The sequence below is a fragment of the Eptesicus fuscus genome, chromosome 6 (genome assembly GCF_027574615.1).
Source record: "Eptesicus fuscus isolate TK198812 chromosome 6, DD_ASM_mEF_20220401, whole genome shotgun sequence".
Taxonomy (NCBI): Eukaryota; Metazoa; Chordata; class Mammalia; order Chiroptera; family Vespertilionidae; genus Eptesicus; species Eptesicus fuscus.
Window position 1 is genome coordinate 11,605,079 of NC_072478.1, and position 18,468 is coordinate 11,623,546.

Here is an 18,468-nt window from a genome sequence, read left to right on the forward strand (position 1 = left end):
AGCCTCCTCTACAAAAGCCAAAAACCTAAAAGCCAATCTCAACTTTTCCTCTACCTCATCCCTGTCCCCTACTTTGCCATAAAAAGCTTTGTGACACTGACTGCTTCTCTCTGTTTCTACCATCCCTGGTCTCCTATCAAGTTTAATAACTTCTAAGCTGGACAGTCCAGTCGTTTCTAATCCACCCTACAATATACTGTCATTCTTTTTCTAAAATACAAGTTTGATCCTGTTACTGTCATTTAAATCCATTTAATAAGGTCTCATTGTCTTTAAGATAAACAGCTTAGGATACCCTAGACTCATGAGTCATGGTCGCTGTGGTTGGCAAACTCATTAGTCAACAGGGCCAAATATCAACAGTACAACGACTGAAATTTCTTTTGAGAGCCAAATTTTTTAAACTTAAACTTCTTTTAACGCCACTTCTTCAAAATAGACTCGGGGGTCCGTGTCTATTTTGACTCGCCCAGGCCGTGGTATTTTGTGGAAGAGCCACACTCAAGGGGCCAAAGAGCCGCATGTGGCTTGCGAGCCGCAGTTTGCCGACCACGGACCCTAGAGAGCTTACCTGTGAGCCTCCCTCACACCACGCTTTCCTATACATCTCATAAGTCAGCTACACTGTCTACTCACTAGGAGAGAACCCATCAAATCTGGGAGGCATGCTCCCTGATTCTCCCTGGAATACCAATTCTCGGCTTGGCAAACCTCTTCCCACTTGTTAAAATTCTCCTTTGTGCCATTCACCACTTTATGCTATCATTCCTTCAGGAGCCTGTCTTGTTTTCCCATGAGGCTTGGGTTTCTTAAGGCAGAGATTTATACACATGTATATCTGTTGAATAAAGAAGCAAATGAATAATTAAACAAGCAGAATTGAAGTGGTATCAATCTTTATTTATTTTGTTATTTCATGCCAATTTCCTTCTGAAGTCTACAAGTATTATTGCTCTCTGACTCCAGTTTTTGTTTGTTTGCTTTTAGAAGAGTCACCTGGAGAGAGGAGGTCCTAGTGAAGAAGATGATTGTGCCGGGCCAGCACAGCCAAGGGTTCGGTGAGCCTGGGGGAGGGAGGTGAAGGATTAACAGAAAAGACAGAAGAAGAGAATATAGCTGGGTCTCTGTGGATCTCCTATGCCTGAGTAAGGACACAGAAAGACCCCACTTGTAAGCCTAGGCCAGTGGTCGGCAAACTGCGGCTCGCTAGCCACATGCGGCTCATGAGCCACGGTTTGCCGCTCTGTTGACTAATGAGTTTGCCGACCACTGGCCTGGGCTTTATTTTATAGTCAGAGACAAACCAGGAGCTGGTTAACATAGTTACAATGTTCTTGTGAGTTTCACTTGTTTTACCTCCCACAGCCCGTTAGCTACCCAGGAAGGATCTAGGGAGCATCATGAGGTCAAGCTTAATTATGCTAAGAGGGCTGTGCCCTCTAAGCAGGGACTTGTTTGTGGCTTTGCCAACAGGTCAGTCCCAGGCTTAACCCTATAGCCTCTCCCTACAGACGATGGCTTTGCCTGTGCTGTGATCCCAGAAATGGTGCTATGTGGTCTGTCGCTTTACCTTTTTTTCCGAGTCTGGGTGCTCGCTCACTTGAAGATGCCAGTGAACCCAGGGAGGATTATGGCATGCGATTGGGCTGGTGCCTGATAATTCACTTCTGAAGTTGGGCTATTGAGTGACAGTGTCCAGCTGGTGATGTTTTCAGCATAGAAACCTGTCAAACTACCCAGGCAGCATTAAGGAGATGGAATGAATTGATTTATGTTTCTTTTGAATTGCTTGGCAGTGTCTCCATATTCAGGCATCAATTTTGCTCATTGTGCAACTTAGGTTATTTCTCTCTTCCCTCAGCCCGTCTAAAGACTGCAGTAGCTAATGCTATTTTAAACTATGTCCTTCTTCTCAGAGAGCATGAAACACGTTTCAGAGAAGATCAACTTAATCTCCCGCTACTTTCCCTGCTGGACCTGAAGAGGCGTGTCCCCGAGTCAGGACTTTAGGGTGGTTTTTTTTTTCATGTCACCACCTTTGGGTCATTGACATACACTTTTATATCAAGAGGCTGATGCTGATAATAGGAGAGGACAGAACAGTTTAAATGTAGGAAGAGAATGATTTTAAATGCCGGAGGACTTGTTTAAAGCGATTTGTAGTTTTATGTCTAGCAATTACTCGTTTGATTCCTGTTGCAATGACAATAGACCTTTGAACATTTTCTTCCTTTTAAATCATTACTTTGAAGAACCTGGAGAAGATGGGAAGTAAAATTAATACTCTACAGCTTTATGACAAAAACATAAGGCTCACCCATTGCCAGCAAGCCCCTTTCTAGACCAGTCACCTTTCCCGGGAATAAACTAGGGTCATTCAAAGGTCACCTGTGATGTCACTGTCCCATTGGTGACTGCTAGGCCAGCCGAAGTGGAGTGGGTAACAGCTGAGATTGTAGTTTTGGTCTGAGGCCCGTGCGCATATTTCTGTTTTGCTTTTTACAGCTGGATGTCTGGGCCCTCTCATCCTTAGCTTCCTCGCCCGTAAAATACTTGTCATAGAGCTTTGCAGTGGGTAGCACATGAGAGGGGTGGAAAGGGCTAGCAGGTGCCTGGGAGTCAGAAAGGTGCAGCGCAGACCCTCTCTTTCCCACGTGTTAAAAGTGACCCCTCACCTGGTGCGTTCGTTATTTTATTAAAGCAAGGAAGATGGTTTCATCCAAGGTTCTGCCCCTTTATTGACCCCTGCTATCTCCTCACCCACTGTCTGCTGCCAAGCGTCAATAATACTGTTGGTTTTCCTTCCCTGCTCACAGATGGTGGAAGCAGGAGCAGAGAGCTTCCCCAGGCACGCTACACTGAACTAATACATCACTCAGGCAGAGCCCTGTTCTGTTGAGAAAGCATTTTCAGAACCTGAAATAGTTGTAAACCCCTCTCCACTTCCCCCCAAAAAAAATTCCAGGGTCACTAGCAACCCCTAGAGAGTGGCCAGAACAGTAAAATGATTAAAGTCTCAGGTGCATCTCCTAATACAGCTCCACATGAACAGCAGCGTCTCAGACAGGGTCTGGCTAACCTGGGGGGTGACAGCTGGCTGGCTTTCCTTACCTTTCCTTGCTGTGTAAACCCGTGCACCATTGTTACTATGGCTGAGAAGATTGGGCAACTTGGTGGATGAAAAATGGGAGTGGGAGTGAGAGGTATTAACTTCTCTTACACAAGTCTAAAGGTCTGTGCCTTTTCCTGAGCAAAATTACATTTACACCAGCAGCATGGTAGGCATTGAAAGTATAGACTTTGGGGTTAGACTTCTTGCGTGAGTATTCTGACTATACTACTTAATTGGTTCTCTCATTTGGCAAATTATTTGACTTTGATTTTTCTCACAGTGCAATACGAGGATAATAATAGTAGTTAATTCACAGAATTGTTTTAAGCTAAATAAAATAATACATGTGAGTGGCTTAGAATAGTGCCTGACAAGTAGTGTGTACTCAATAAGTGTTGTATTTGCTCTCCTTGCAGCAAATGACCCATATCCTTGAGCAAGAAGCACTGACTTTCAAATCCACTTATCCAAGATTCTGTAAGTCACCTCTGATACAATTGCTTCCCAACTAGCACTCCTGTGATCCTGAAGGCCCCCTCCCTTCTATGTCTTTCATCCCTAGAGACCCCTGAGGTTTAAAGTTATGTGTATCTTCTTTTCTTAGCAATCAATATCCATTACAAATAGCTCACGATTGCAGCTTTTCCTGGAGAAAGATGTTAATGGATTCTGCCCAGGCCACAAGACAGTCACTTTCCTACCTAACCTAACAGTCCCGAGTCCCCTAAAAGCCTGACCTTCCATTAGAAAGTGATCAGGAAGCTTCCAATAAGCTCAGGAATCTAATCAATATTTCTCATTCCCCGATGATTAGTAGGGAGACATCAACTGTCATCAACAGTCGACCACAAAGTCATATAAGTCAAGCAGGCTGTGGCTTTTCCTGGCATTTACTTTCCCTTATGTGTCCCTGGGGAAAGGGAGCCCTTCAGGTTTCCATGGCAGCAGTGGTTACTTTTCTGGTCTTCAAAAAAAGTAGATAAACAAAGAATATAAAAAACAAACAAACAAACAAACAAAAAAAGCAAACAAAACAAAAATCCAAAACTAGACACCCATAAGTAGTTTTCAAAAGATGGGATCCTTTTGGGTCGTTGACAAATCAACTTTAACAAGACTGGATTTCAAAATGGGAGTGAGTCACATTTATCTTTTCAATTTAAAATCTCCATTCAAAGCTTTCAGCTCCCCTCTGTTTAGGAAGGAGAATGGTCCCTGTTTGTGTACTTCAACTCTCAACCGGGCAGAGAAGAAAGTGGTGTGTAGCAAAATTCCCCCAGACTTACATTTTTAATAACGAGAAACAGGAGTTTAGCAAATTTCTTAGTAAGTGTATTGAAAGTCACGATTCTGAAGGTCTAGGGTTGTCTGACAAAGGGATGAAATCATGGAATTTTCTAGCTCACATATTTAGTTTACTAGACTGCCACCTAGTGGTCATTGTAGGAACTTCACTGATAGACAGTCCTACCACACATTTGCATGCTAATAAGGGAATGCTTACCTTTCTTTAGAATATAACTACCCAATTTTAGTGCAACCAATGCAATTTTTAAAATTCCACAACCATCTATCAGGACAGAAGCTTCGAGAAAAGGTAAAGTGGCTATGTGGAGCTGGTTGATATTTGATGATAATCGATGCTTTATTGGAAATGCTGGTTTTGTTTTAGATCACCATCACTGTATTCCTGGCAGAACTGATGTAAAAATATACTTGCTACTCCTTGACACAATAGCATATAGGTAGTATATAGTAATAAATACAGGTTCTGATTTATTTTTCTGAGTATTTATTTATTTATTTTTAAGAGTTTACTTGAGCAAAAATTAATTCGAATCAGGCAGTTCCAAACAGGAATTGGTCAGGAGCACAGGGAGAGACATTTTTCCTTTCTTCTGAGTGTTCTTTTATGACTTGCCTGAACTTCAACTGCAGAACCTTGCCCACTGACTGCCCCCTGAAATATACAGCTGGTGTTTCTGCTCAGGTTTTAATTCATATTTTTGTATTTCATACTGTTTTTCTATTGGTTACCCTGGATCTGCAGTGCTTAGTAGCCAGTGATTAGAGCAAAGGTTTTGCTCAAACTCCCCGAGCTGGTAAAGCTTCTGCCCTTGGCCATTGATCTGCATATATGTTGAGGAACACAGTCAAAATTCACTCAGCTTTCACCCTTGTCTGTGATTTTACTCTCTGTGATACTACAGGAGTGCTCACTCCTATGAAGGTCTCTCTCCAGTCAGCAAGGGGGGTGTAGATAGCTGCTCAAACCTGCCATTCTTCTCTCTTTCCCAGGTCTCCCGCCCCCATTCTGTATTGAGCTGATCCTCTCACTGTTGCTGAGACTTTGTTTCCTGTAGGCACTTTTGCTGATAATTATTTGAATTCCTCCTCCTCAACCCAAATCCAGCTCACTGAATGTCATTACAATATGTAAATACAAAACTAGATAAAAAGTCCTGGAAGGGACAGTGTATATAGGGGCCCTGAAGCTCAAGCTTCATTAGGTTTCACATAAATCGCCTCTGCCCAAGGCAGAGAGCACATGACCCAGCTGCAGAGGATAGCTGGGACTCCAGGGCACAGCATCCAGGGCTGTCAGAGGTTCAGTCTTAGTTTAGGCAGAACCAGCATTAGGAAGAGTTCTCAAGCTGTGCATGGGGCAGGGCAGCAAGAAGTTCATGGGACTAAGGTGGAAGACAGAGGTACTTAGACTGCAGGTTGGGCAGGTCTATCCATTCACAGTAGGAGTCCTGCCAGCAATTGTGGGTTCAAGGGAAAGAATTCAAACCCCTGAAGGTGGCAAGGGCCAGAAATATTAAGACTATGAAATTATAACTGGCCCATAACCAGGGACAGAACTGGGCCTCCAAGGGGACTATTGGTAGGGAGAAGGTTGAAAGTGCTTCCTAATCTATAGACAATATCGGAAGGAGAAGGTGCCTATGAAACAGAGCAGGTAGTGGCAACATTTGAAAGGAGTGCAGGTAGCATCTCTAAGGGATCCGGAACACAGTATGGGCAAGCATGAGGAGCACTACCTAAAATGGAAAGGTTCTTAGCTACCAGAAGGCCCTGGGGTTATCTGAAGAGAAGAAAGCAGGTTAGAAGTCTAGAGCGATTAGGCAGGAAGCAATGAGGCAGGAAGATTTGGGGAGTATCAGACACATTCATAATTGGAGGGAGAGAAGAAATTTGAAAAAAATCACTGGAAATGAATAGTTAGGGAACTGTCGAGTCCAAGGCAGAGGAAGTGGGTGGTGATGACAAGTTCTCTGGAAGAGCAATGGTAACAAGAACAAATCAAGAAGGCTATCCTTTTATAGGGGGGATAATATGTCACCAAAATGTGTACTGTTCAGCAACATATGTATTGTTCAGGTGAATATGTGTCTGTGACTGTCCCTTCATTTTGATTACCCGAGGATTATTGTTTGCTAGCATATATGAGGTTTTATATTTTATATATAATTTCTATTTTTTAAAATAAATTTACATAAAATATGTAAAAAGTACATATTTATCAATATTCTTTCTTAAAGGGATGGTTTTAATTAAAACAACAAATCCTTAATCAACTGCCTACATATTAAAGTGCTGAGTCACTGCTGCCCGATCTGCACTCTTTTCTCTCATCAACCAGTCAGCATAGCAACAAAATCTCACCAAGCACAACCAGCCTTCTTCCTTGATTTGCAGCATTTATTTAATTGAGTCATAAAATTTGCAGTTAGCACTTGAAAACTTTATTTCAAGGAACGAAAAAAAATTGGATGCAGCTTTAACAGCTAACCAGAAGAAAGTAGAGAAGCACAAGAGAACACACTGAGAAGCACTGGTATCAGAAATAGCTGAAATCATTCCCAGGACAACCCCACTGGAATCAACTGACAGGGAGGAGTGGAGACAGCACAGAAATCACACACTACATGATCAAGTCCATCTATTATAAGGATCTCACAAGCCCTTCATGGAAATCGTATTTCTTCTCTGTGGGAGTAAATTTTCTGAACTTCTTATAACCCTCTGACTTCTCTGTCAGGTTCCAAGGAATTCTAAAGATTTGAGAATTTAAAAATTAAATTCTAGGAATTTAGAATTAATCAGGAATATTTCAAGTCATCCAATGCTGTCAACACAATTTTAAGAATTATTCTGCAGTTAGGGTGACTGTTCTGTCTCCTTCACTAAAAGGAAATGAGTAAAACAGTCATCTACCTTTTAATTAGCACTGAATTCCTTGGCTTTCTGTGGGAGAGAATTTCACTTAACCCAGAATGAGTGGTAATCATGTCATGTTCAGATGAAGGTAAGTACTTTCATACTCCCAAGGAACTAACCTTATACAAACACTGTTTTGTTTTATTTTTTTTGTTTGTTTGTTTTTTGCTTCTTAGACTCAGGATTGCTATTTATTGTCTTCAAGGTTTTGGTTACTTTTTAAGTAACTATACTAACATTTTATAGGGAAATACCAGAGCAAGGAGACTGTTTATATTGGTAATAAGCTGAAGAGGATTTGAAAAACTATAATGAGTTTTGTAGCATATGTCTACACTACAGGTTATGAATTCTACAGGCAAATAATTACAGAAAGAAGTTGTTTCTCTTCAATGTTTTCTGTCTGGATAAAAAACATTTGAAAAACTACCAACATTTGTGTAGCGAATATTGAGGGAAGGTTGTGAAGATCGTGCATCCAGCAGCCTCAACCTAGACTTGCGCAGCCATTTTGGATATCCAATTTCAAGCTCTAAATAGAAACATATGGTTAAAAATAAGTTGTTTTGGTAAAATCTATAAGCATGTACTGTTTCAGTTACTTATTCATATCTACTAATGGCAATAATCTTTCTGGATATTGCTGTACTACATTTATCGACATTTCCCAGCTCTCCTGAGCCAGGGCTAATTAAGCAGTTATTGTAAAATGAATGAGCCTATCACAAAAGAAAGAAAACCATTTAGTTTTTCATTACAGGGAGCCAGTTTGCTTCACACTCCAGTATGAGACAGGTTCATCATTGTGAAGAGGTAGGGCAATTAGAAACATCCCTTCTTTCCCATCCCAACAACAAAGATGTATTGGGCAGGGTTTCTTGTAAGAATGCTGTGTGGGGGGAAGCTTCGTATTAAACCAATACACTGTAGACACTCAACAAAAGTCAATGAATGGATGAAAGAAGGAAAGAAAACAAAAACTCTGAAATGCAGCCAAATAGTCCTAATTTTGTCTCCCTTTGATAATTTTGTCTCCCTTCACAATTTTGATAAATTTTCTAACACAGAGATAAATTTTGTAACATACACAAAAGGGACATTCTGCCTCAGATATAGTCAGTTATTGATTTGGTAAGTGCAAACTTTGATAAACTAATCATGAAGAAAAGAAAAAAAAAAAAACCTTTACCATGAGAAATGATACCTTTTCTGTGATTGCCAGTACTATTATGTCCTTTAAAATACTTCATGAGAGCCCATGAATTTGTGTACACTGGCCAAGAGAAGTTTGAGAAGAAAGTTTTGTTTTTGTCATTATATTTTAAAACTCTGACACTTGAATTCTAGCTCCCTCTTTTGGTCCAGGGTTGAAACTCTTGGATTAAAGCATGCCCTGCTAGATTATCTTAGAAATGTTAGCATATCAGAGGGAACAATGTGGACTATTCTTTTTGATAAGAGCAGAGGATGTTCCTAGTCAGTCAATGAGCATGTAAAGAACACAAAAGGAAGCTAGCCTTTGAAAAATGTAAACGGGGGTTGGGGGAGGTACCACCTGTCTTGGGAGCCTACCATTTTGGCATGTGGATTGGAATCCTCAAGTCCTCTTGGCTCTCTACTTGCAGGTTTCTGTAATAAATAAATGTTGTGTCAGGAACTGTATCAGATATCATACATAGACACACATGTACATGTGCACATACACACGCAGACCACATCTTCTTGGTTCATGAAAAATCTAAGATAGTTTATAAATTCCTATGGGATAGGGTGGGGGAGACGATTCTGGTTAAGTGAAGTTTTATCAGAAACTATTTTTCCTTGTAAACCTTGTGAATCTCTCCAACAATATATTTGGTAATAGATTTGCAAACATTTCTCAAGATCTTTCATTCAAAAAGTGTATCTATTGAAATTCCAGTAAAACCAGCTTATGAAAAGGACTGTACTGATTGCATGTGCAGCATCTTCTTAGATCATCTTGTGTGATAGGCAGATTCCATGGAAGTACAGACAGAAAACTATCTTTTCTTTAAATTTTTTTTTATTGATTTCAGAGAGATGAAAGGAGAGGGAGAGGGAGAAAGAGAAACATCAATGATGAGAGATAATTATCCATAGTCTGCCTCCTGCATGCCCCCTACTGGGGAACGAGCTGGAAATCTGACCAGGAATCGAACTGTGACCTCATGGTTCATGGGTTGATGCTCAACCACTGCACCACACCGGCCTGGCTGAACACTATCTTAATCGCATCATTTTAGCTATGAATAAAGATGACATAATGATAATTGCTAATTTACAAGAAACATACAATTGAGAGTCTTGGTGCTTTCAGCACCCCGTTCTCAGTAAGAAGCATCCTGCTCTGTGACCTTGAGGATATAGATGTAGAAACAGCCACCAGCATTTTGGGTGATCTTAGAAAGCCTATAATATTCTTTTGTGACTTAGTCTCTAATGCATGAGTGTGCTTATTTGGCTAATTTGTTTCTCTCTCGTCAAGACTGATCATGGAATACACCTCCTCAGTCAGTGGAAAGTCCTCAGGCTGATCAAGGCTTCATTGGAAGCCATCATTGGATATTGACCCCTGAGAACCTGGGTCAGGACTAGGGTGAGGTGAACGAGGCATTTGTCTTGTTACAGGAACAACGTTTAAAAGAGATGCCTACATACTCAGTAATATAAAATGAATTTCCAAGATTTCATGATGAACACAATTCCAATGTTGTAAATAAAAGACCATCCCTGACTGCGTACTTGCATGAGCCATTGTGCTCTTCCCACCTGAATCCCAGCCCTACAGAGAACTAGAAAGTGTCTTATTTCTGCCTCAAATAAGAGAGTTATATTATATTATTGGATCTTTTCAAGGAACCAATGAATGGTCAAGTGACATCAAAATTATTACCGCAATGAACAAACTGACACAACTAAAAGAAAGGAGGCAAGGGGCTATAGCAGTGTGATGTAGAGGGGACTGGAGAAATGGGTTGGAAGCCTCTCCAGGGACTCTACTGTTCTTCACTGGCGAAGGGAAATACTATGAATCTGCAATTGGTATTCAAGCCAGTATGACTCAGTTCCAAGCCCATGAAATAAATGTCCAGCCATCCCTGGAATACAGTCCTAGTGAATGTACAAATATTAAAATACATGGAAACAGCCTTTTACCTAGGTTGTTCTCTTGTGGTGGATGAGTCTCAGATTTCATCTATAAAGCCAACTCACATATGAGAAGGGTAGAAGCTTTTTTTCTGTATTATGTTATGAGTAGCACAAGGCAAGCCTGTTAGCCTCTGAATCTTAATATCTTCATTTGTCTGGGTGCTTGCAATTCCACAACCATTATATCCCTTTGGACCTTGAAGGTCTTTACAGACCTTCAGAACTTACTAGGGTAATACCCATATGCCTGACTGAGGTTACCCCTGTAAAGTGCTTTCTGTTAACCCCTGCAGATGTTAATACAACTAGGAACGTGTTCCAGTGGAAACAGGACCTAGGGGAGTCATTGGTGCAGAGCAGAGCTTAGCCAAGCCTCATTGATGCAACAGGGAAAGGACAACGATGACTTTTCCCAAACCAATTTTGCTGAGAGGACCGGCCTTGCTGGATAAATAATGTGTCCAACAAGCACCAGCTAAATCACTATTATGTATATGATTTTATGACAAATACAGCAAGTCTAAACCAAGCATTTGCATACACTTTCTTAGTTAAACCTCAAGGTAAACATACACATTGACATCATTATCTGATTTTTGTCTCACGAAATCTTAGTATATCCACAAAACATCATCACACAATATTTTCTACCCATTTGAGTGCACAGTTAAGACTTGTTTTTATCATCTTGGGGTCACCACTGGTGTAATAAAAGCACAAATGGATAAAAATAAGAAACCGTCATATAATCAGAGAAAGATGATCTGTCTGTCCCTAAATACTCCAGTGAAGTTCAGAAGAAGCATTTCTGCTCTAGGTCATACGGGTGTTCCTGGGTGTAGAGTGGGAGCAGGTCCTACATTATTGTGCAGAAAAAGCACAGGGCATATGGGACATGCAGAAATAAACAAAGCATTCAAAACCTCTGGAGCTGTGTAACCAGACCACTGTGAACCCCCAAACTCCCTTTTTAAAATATTGGCACCATTGTGTTTTCATTGGCATTTGCAACCAGCTGTGGTCAGTTGATAGTTCGCCTCAAAATTTAAGGCTTGTAATCCCTCCTTGAAACAGTCCCGTTGGGCAGTCTCATCCGGGTAATCTGATCAAGAATGCTTTATTCATTAATTACTTTTTTAAGGAAATGCCTTTATAGCTTCTTAAGCTGCACTCACAGTTGTGTGTTTTTAAAATGTGTGTGTGTGTCTTTAGTGAGCTAACTACATAGAAAATCATAGCTGTTGTTAAAGGCACTAAGCAAGCCACTACTTGTAAGGACTTCTGCAGGATTGGCAGTTCATGTTTTAGGTCTTCATGTGTTACTAAGACTATATATTGCATATATATATAAGTTATATATTGCTAAATATATATTTCTAAAGTTATTTTAATAAACCCCTACCCAGATCCAAAACTCAAAGTAAGCAGAGAACAGGAAAAAATAAAATGTTAGATTAAGTCACCAATGAAATAGATAACAGAGAAAAATCAATTAACACAAAGCAGTTTTGTAGAGAAGATTAATAAATATTATAAACCTTCAACCAGACTGATCAGAATAAAAATAAGAGACTTCCAGAAATCAGAAAGGTGACATCACAGATTATACACTTATTAAATTGACAATTAAAGAATACAACCCCTGCCCAGATCCAAAAGCAAAACTTTACCTCCTGCACTGAAGACCCTCCCTTCTCTGTTGTAACTAATACCCTGACTTCTAATACCATATGTTGGCGTTGCCAATTCTTGACCTTGGTATAAATTGAATCATGCAGTTTGCTTGTGGATTTGGTGTCTTGCTGAAGAGTATGTGAGATTTATCCACGTTGTTGTAGATATCAGTATGTCATCTATTATTCTTTGTCTTTAGTTTTCATTGTATGAATACGTAGCCATTTGTTTACTGTGAGAACATTATTGTAAGTGGCTTCCAATTCCACAGGACACATTTCTGTTGGGTTTATGCCTATGGCAGGAATTGCTGGGTCACAGGCCATATGTATCATCAGCTTTAATACATAGTACCGATTTTCCCCATTGTTTATACCATTTACATTTTCATTAGTTAGGTTTGAGAGTTTTCATTGTCCATATCCACTAGTATTTGGTATTGTTGTCCTTTATTTACTTTTAATCAGTTCATGGGAAAATACAATGCAGATAAAACACACACAAGTAGATTCAGGGCTTAATGAACCATTGATGGTGAATATCCTTGTAATCACTGCATTTGTTGAGAAATAAAATTGCCATTTCAAGTTTCCTATCATTATGCCCATCCACTCCCCCTCCCCAAATTAGTCACTTTCCTGGCTTAAATAATGACATCTTCCTTGTGTGTCAGTATATTTTAGCCCCAAATATTTATTTCTCCACCCTATAACTTAGTCCTGTCATTTTTTAATTTTAATTTTTGTAAGAAAAAGATGCATGTATTTATGTGCATTCATCTTTCACCCATAAATATGATGTTAGCTATAGGTTGTTGTTGTTGTTGTTTTTGTAGATATCTTTTATGAGGTTCATTAAGTTCCCTTATATTTCTAGTTTACTAAATTTTATCGGGAATAGATATTAGGTTTTTTGAAAATGTTTTTCTTGCTTCATTTTCTTAAAATAATCATATGATTTTATTATCTTAGTCTTATAATACAGTGAATTAGCTTGAGTGATTTCTTAAATGTTAAATTTGCCTAGTATTCCTGGGATTAATTCCAACTGGTCACATTGCATATCCTTTTTTATATATTGTGAGATTTAATTGGTTAAAAACTAATGATAATTTATGCACCTGTATTTATTAAAAGTATTGGCAAGTATTTTTTTCAGTTGTAATGACTTTGTCTAGGTAACAGAAAAATACGGAGCTCATGAAATGAGTTGGGAAGTAACTATTTTCTCTCATTTTCTGGAAGAATTTATATGTAATTAGTATTATGTCATCATTAAATGTTCAGTAGAATTCACTAGTAAAGCTATATGGGCATAGAGTGTTCTTTGTGGAGAGATTTTTACTAAAAACTCAATTTCTTTATTACATGGATACTGGGCTATTCAAATTATTTATTCATGAGTAAGCTTGGGGATTTGTAACTTTCAAAAAGTTTGCTATCTCATGACATGATCATATTGAAATGATGCTTTTTCATAATATTCTTTAATTGTCAATTTAATAAGTGTATAATCTGTGATGTCACCTTTCTGATTTCTGGAAGTCTCTTATTTTTATTCTGATCAATCTGGTTGAAGGTTTATAATATTTATTAATCTTCTCTACAAAACTGCTTTGTGTTAATTGATTTTTCTCTGTTATCTATTTCATCGGTGACTAATCTAACATTTTATTTTTTCCTGTTCTCTGTTTACTTTGAGTTTCATTTGTTTTACTTTCTCTTGTTTCTTAAAGTGAAAGCTGAGCTTGTTGACCTGATACCTTTCTTCTTTTCTAAACATAAGCAAGTAATGCTGAAAGTTTCCTTTAATTACTAATTTCACTGTTTCCCATAAATTTTGATATATTGTGCTTCCTTTCCTTGTAATTTAAAATACTTTCTAATTTTTCTTTCACTCTTTTTCTTTGACCCATGGATTCCTTGGAACTTGTTATCTAATTTTTAATTGGGGATTTTCCCAGTATCTTTCTGTTACTGATTTTTAATATGATTTTATTTTGAGAACATATTTTGTATGACTTCAGTTCTTTTAAATGTACTAAGACATTTTCCCCTTAATATAGTTTATGTTTGTATTTTACTAATAGTGCACAAATCAATCTTTTATTTAACCAATATAGTTTTCTCTGAAATAGTGTCTTGGTTTGCTTGGGTCTTGCCATTCTCTCCCTCCCCATATGTAGACTGAAGGCTTGGTATGAAATTGTGTTAAACTGTTTTGCATCTTCCACTTCATTTAGATTTAGGGCTACTTCCACTTCAAACACACATTACTTAACTTTTTAAGTTAATCAACTATTGCAAATGAAATTTTCTTACATGTAGGGGATGAATATCAGGTAAGATTGGCTCAGTTCTGGTTTGCAGCTCATCACCAAAATATCCCTTATTCTCCACTCCCAGTCTCTCTCGAGGTGGGCTGTCAAAAAGGAAGTGGAACATTGATACAAGATAGGGGATACACCTGTGGTTAATATTAAATCAACAAGGATATTTTTAAACGATGGATACTCCGGTTACACCCTATAACAATTAAATAAGAGGGAGAAACCAAAATTAGGATAAAAAAAATCAAAAACAAAACAACAACCCCGTAATTTCAATGTGCCTTCAAGTTTGGGAATGATTGGGATATACATTGGGATTAGAACTTGATATACGCTACTCTTACTTGGTCTTTAGTAAGAGGTTATATTTTGCCTCCATCAAGTACCCTCTATAGACACAAAGCCAGTATATTCTCAGTAATGGCCTTCTTCAACACAGAGGAAGACAGACATACCTCTGAACTTGCTTCAATTTAATACAGTTTAGGTAGCGAATTAAAAATGCGATGCCCCCAATACCGATGATACCCAGGACAAGGACTACAACCATGATGGAGATATCTGGAATGGTAAAAAACAACAAAAAACAAACAACCATGAGCTTCAACCAGGATTTAAACTTTAGGACAGTAGAATATTAACATTTAACTGAGCTGTTAGAGACCAGTTCTCTATTCCTTAAAATACTTCGATTCCCCCTCCCCACAATTTTTAAATTTTAAAGGAAAAGGCTATAATATTATACAAATTACCATCTATGTTAGCAATGAACACTCCTTATGTTTAAGGGAACCACAATCAGCAGAAAAGTTTTGATTTTTAGTTATTAACAGACTATAGAAAAAGCCTTTTTGGGTTATGGGCTCTTAGAAGACCAAATGCAAATTTAGGAGAAGATACATTAATTCTAAAAACAATGGGAGAAAATTAAAATGTGAGTATTTAAACATATGGGGAAAAATGACCTTACAAATACATGCAGAAACACAACATATATGTAGTAGACTCAGAAAATAAGGAAAAAGCTTTTTCACTGGCTAAGCTTTTGATATATGCAGGATAGTATATTCTAGGATGCTCACTGGTAACATTTAAGGATTCTTCCCATTCCACGATTATCTCTTCTTCCTCACATTGGCACTGGACTTCACTGCCATCCATCTGGAAGAGCAGTCAATCATAATGTTATCAAATGACTGACATAAGCTGTGTTTTGCACTTCACTTAATTTAATGCTAGCTAGTTCTACATCACATGCACACACACACACACACTTTTTATTGATTAATTAAACTGTATACTAAAATCAATTTTTGAAAGAAATAAGCAAAAAAAAAAAATACAAGAATCAACCACCTTTGAAGATGTTTGAGCAAGAGAATGATTCCAAAAAATTAAAACCAGATAAACAATATGGCTTGAGTTATCTTTCCAGAAGGCATCAATTATGTTAAAGGAACAGTCTCTGCTAAAGTTGAATATATCACAGCCAAGGAACAGACTCTAACTAGGCTTAATAATAATGAGGTAATATTAATGTGGGATAAAAGTGAGGAAACTATGCTTAGTTCATCAAAGAGTATTGTGCAATACTTAAGAACATACACTCTTTCTGTGTTTAAATATCAACTTTTCCTTTTACATAAACCAAGTTTAACTTGTCCTCCATTTGTAAAAGTAGGCATAGGAATAGGACTCAACTTTTCAATTGTTATGAAATTTTAAAATTTTATATATATATATATATATATATATATATATATAAATTATTTGAAAGAGTACCTGATATATATACAACTCTCTATATAAATGTTACTGATTAATTGGGCTTAGGAAAGATGTTACCCACAAACATGACTGCTAGGCACTGCTATTATTGAATAGTATCGAGTAAAAAAAGTATAATGATTTGTTGTTTTTTTCAAAAGCTTTAGGCAAATGTTGACATGATGTAATTTATCTATAAGTGATATTATGATGGATCCAACCTTAAACTTTATGTGTCCATCTCTTGCTATAAATTCTGCCTGTTACTGAGTTTTCATTTTATGCATTCCTCAGCTCAAGGACATTTTATGTGCTTAAGTACTGGGTTTCTAGATTACCAGTCTAATAATAAAACATATACTTGCAATATTGGTTATATATATATATATATATATATATATATATATATATATATGTGAAAAACAGTTCCCAAATGTACACTTGATTTCAAAATCACTATACAAACATGTGCATGAGTACAAACACACACACACACGCCTAGGAATAAGTCCTATGTAAATAAATGTCTGGTAAGACATTAATTTAAAAAGGAGTCAAATCTTACAGCATTTTCATTGCACTGAAAGGAGCAATTAGTTGAATTGTAGAACTTCTCAAAATTCACACATTCACCATTGATGCACACCTAGAAATAAAATAACCAAGATACATTGGAATTACTTGTTCTTAGAATTTGCATACTTTTTTTCTATTATAAATAATCTCAGGTAGAATCTTCTATGGAATAAGAAATCCTCTATAAAGGTTTGATGGCCATCTATATATATATAAAAAGGTAATATGCAAAGTGTCCCCTTGGGAGTTCGACCGGGAGACCAAGAGTTCGATCGCTCGCTATGACATGCGCTGACCAACAGGGGGCGGTGCAGAACACGGTAGGCAACCAGCAGTGATGGCAGGGCCCCGAGGGTGTGAGGGAAGGAGGAGGTGGGGAGGTGGAGAATCTGATTGGCTCTGATCACTGGCCAGGCCTAGAGACCATACCTGTGCATGAATTTCGTGTACTGGGCCTTTAGTTTGAAAATAATGTACTGTGCATTCAAATATTGCTTTACACAAACTTCTTAATTATTAAAATGTCTTTGTCATTAATTCTTCAAACATTAACCTGCATGTGTTTTTGGGGTCATATCAGAAATTCATTGCTAAGACCATGTCCTCTACGTGTTTTCCTCTAGGTGTTTTGGTGTTTCATTCCTGACATTTATGTGTTTAATTCATTTTGATTTAATCTTTGTTCATAGCCTAAGATAAGTGTCCAATTTCATCCTTTTGCATGTGGATATCTGGTATTCACAACATCATTTATTAAAGAGACTGTACTTTCCCCATTGTAAATTCTTGGTGCCTTTGTCAAAGGTTAGTTGTCTATATATGCATAGATTGCATAGATTTGTTTCTCAGCTCTATTCTATTCCATTGGTCTAGATGTCCATTTTATGCCACCACCATGTTGTGTAAATTACTACATAGTTTGGAATAAGATGCTTCTAGCTTTGTTCTTTACTCAAAATCACTTTGCTTATTTGGAATCTTTGTGGTTCATACAAATTTTAGAATTGTTTTCCTATTTCTGTAGAGAATACCATTGGGGTTTTGGTAGGAATTGCATGGAACCTGCAGATTATTTTGGGTAGTATGGGTATTATAACAGCATTAATTCTTCCAATTTATGGACACAGAATATCTTTCAATTTATTTGTGTCTTCAATTTCTTTCATAAACATCACATTTTTTCAGTGTATAGATTTCAACTCCTTGGTTAAAAATATTTTTAAGTATTTTATTGTTTTTGATGATATTGTAAGTGGGAGAGTTTTCTTAATTTCTTTTTCAGATAGTTTGTTTTCATTTTTGTTGACTTCATTGTGTGAAGGTAAGTATAAATGTCCTTCTCTTTTATAAGAATTCTATGAATTCTTCCTGGTACTGAGTTTTCATTTTATGCATTCCTCAGCTCAAGGACATTTATTGTTATTATTTTTTAAATTACATTTTACTTCTATTGTGTTTTATTTATCTAAGAATTTCTAGATATCTCTATTAGATCTGGATTAGATTTCTTAGAACTATTTTTCCTGTTTTCATTTCTTTTTATTTTTTTGTTAATCCACAATGTAGTATTTTTTCCCCATTGATTTTTTTTTTTTTTCAGAGAGAGTGGAAGGGA

The 18,468-nt window shown here is 37.6% G+C and overlaps 1 protein-coding gene across 1 annotated transcript in view; it reads right to left on the reverse strand.

Moving 5' to 3' along the window:
* Positions 1-7,160: 7,160 nt before the first annotated feature.
* Positions 7,161-18,468, reverse strand: part of ADAM7 (ADAM metallopeptidase domain 7) — a 73,604-nt gene continuing 62,296 nt past the window's right edge. Inside the window, exons 17-23 of the mRNA XM_054718313.1 lie at positions 16,843-16,923; positions 15,593-15,671; positions 14,966-15,071; positions 14,503-14,602; positions 8,909-8,965; positions 7,771-7,868; positions 7,161-7,170 (exon numbers count right to left, since the gene is read on the reverse strand). Of these exons, the coding sequence (XP_054574288.1) occupies positions 7,824-7,868; positions 8,909-8,965; positions 14,503-14,602; positions 14,966-15,071; positions 15,593-15,671; positions 16,843-16,923 (468 nt within the window). The 3' untranslated portion in view covers positions 7,161-7,170; positions 7,771-7,823. The remainder of the gene's footprint in view (positions 7,171-7,770; positions 7,869-8,908; positions 8,966-14,502; positions 14,603-14,965; positions 15,072-15,592; positions 15,672-16,842; positions 16,924-18,468) is intronic.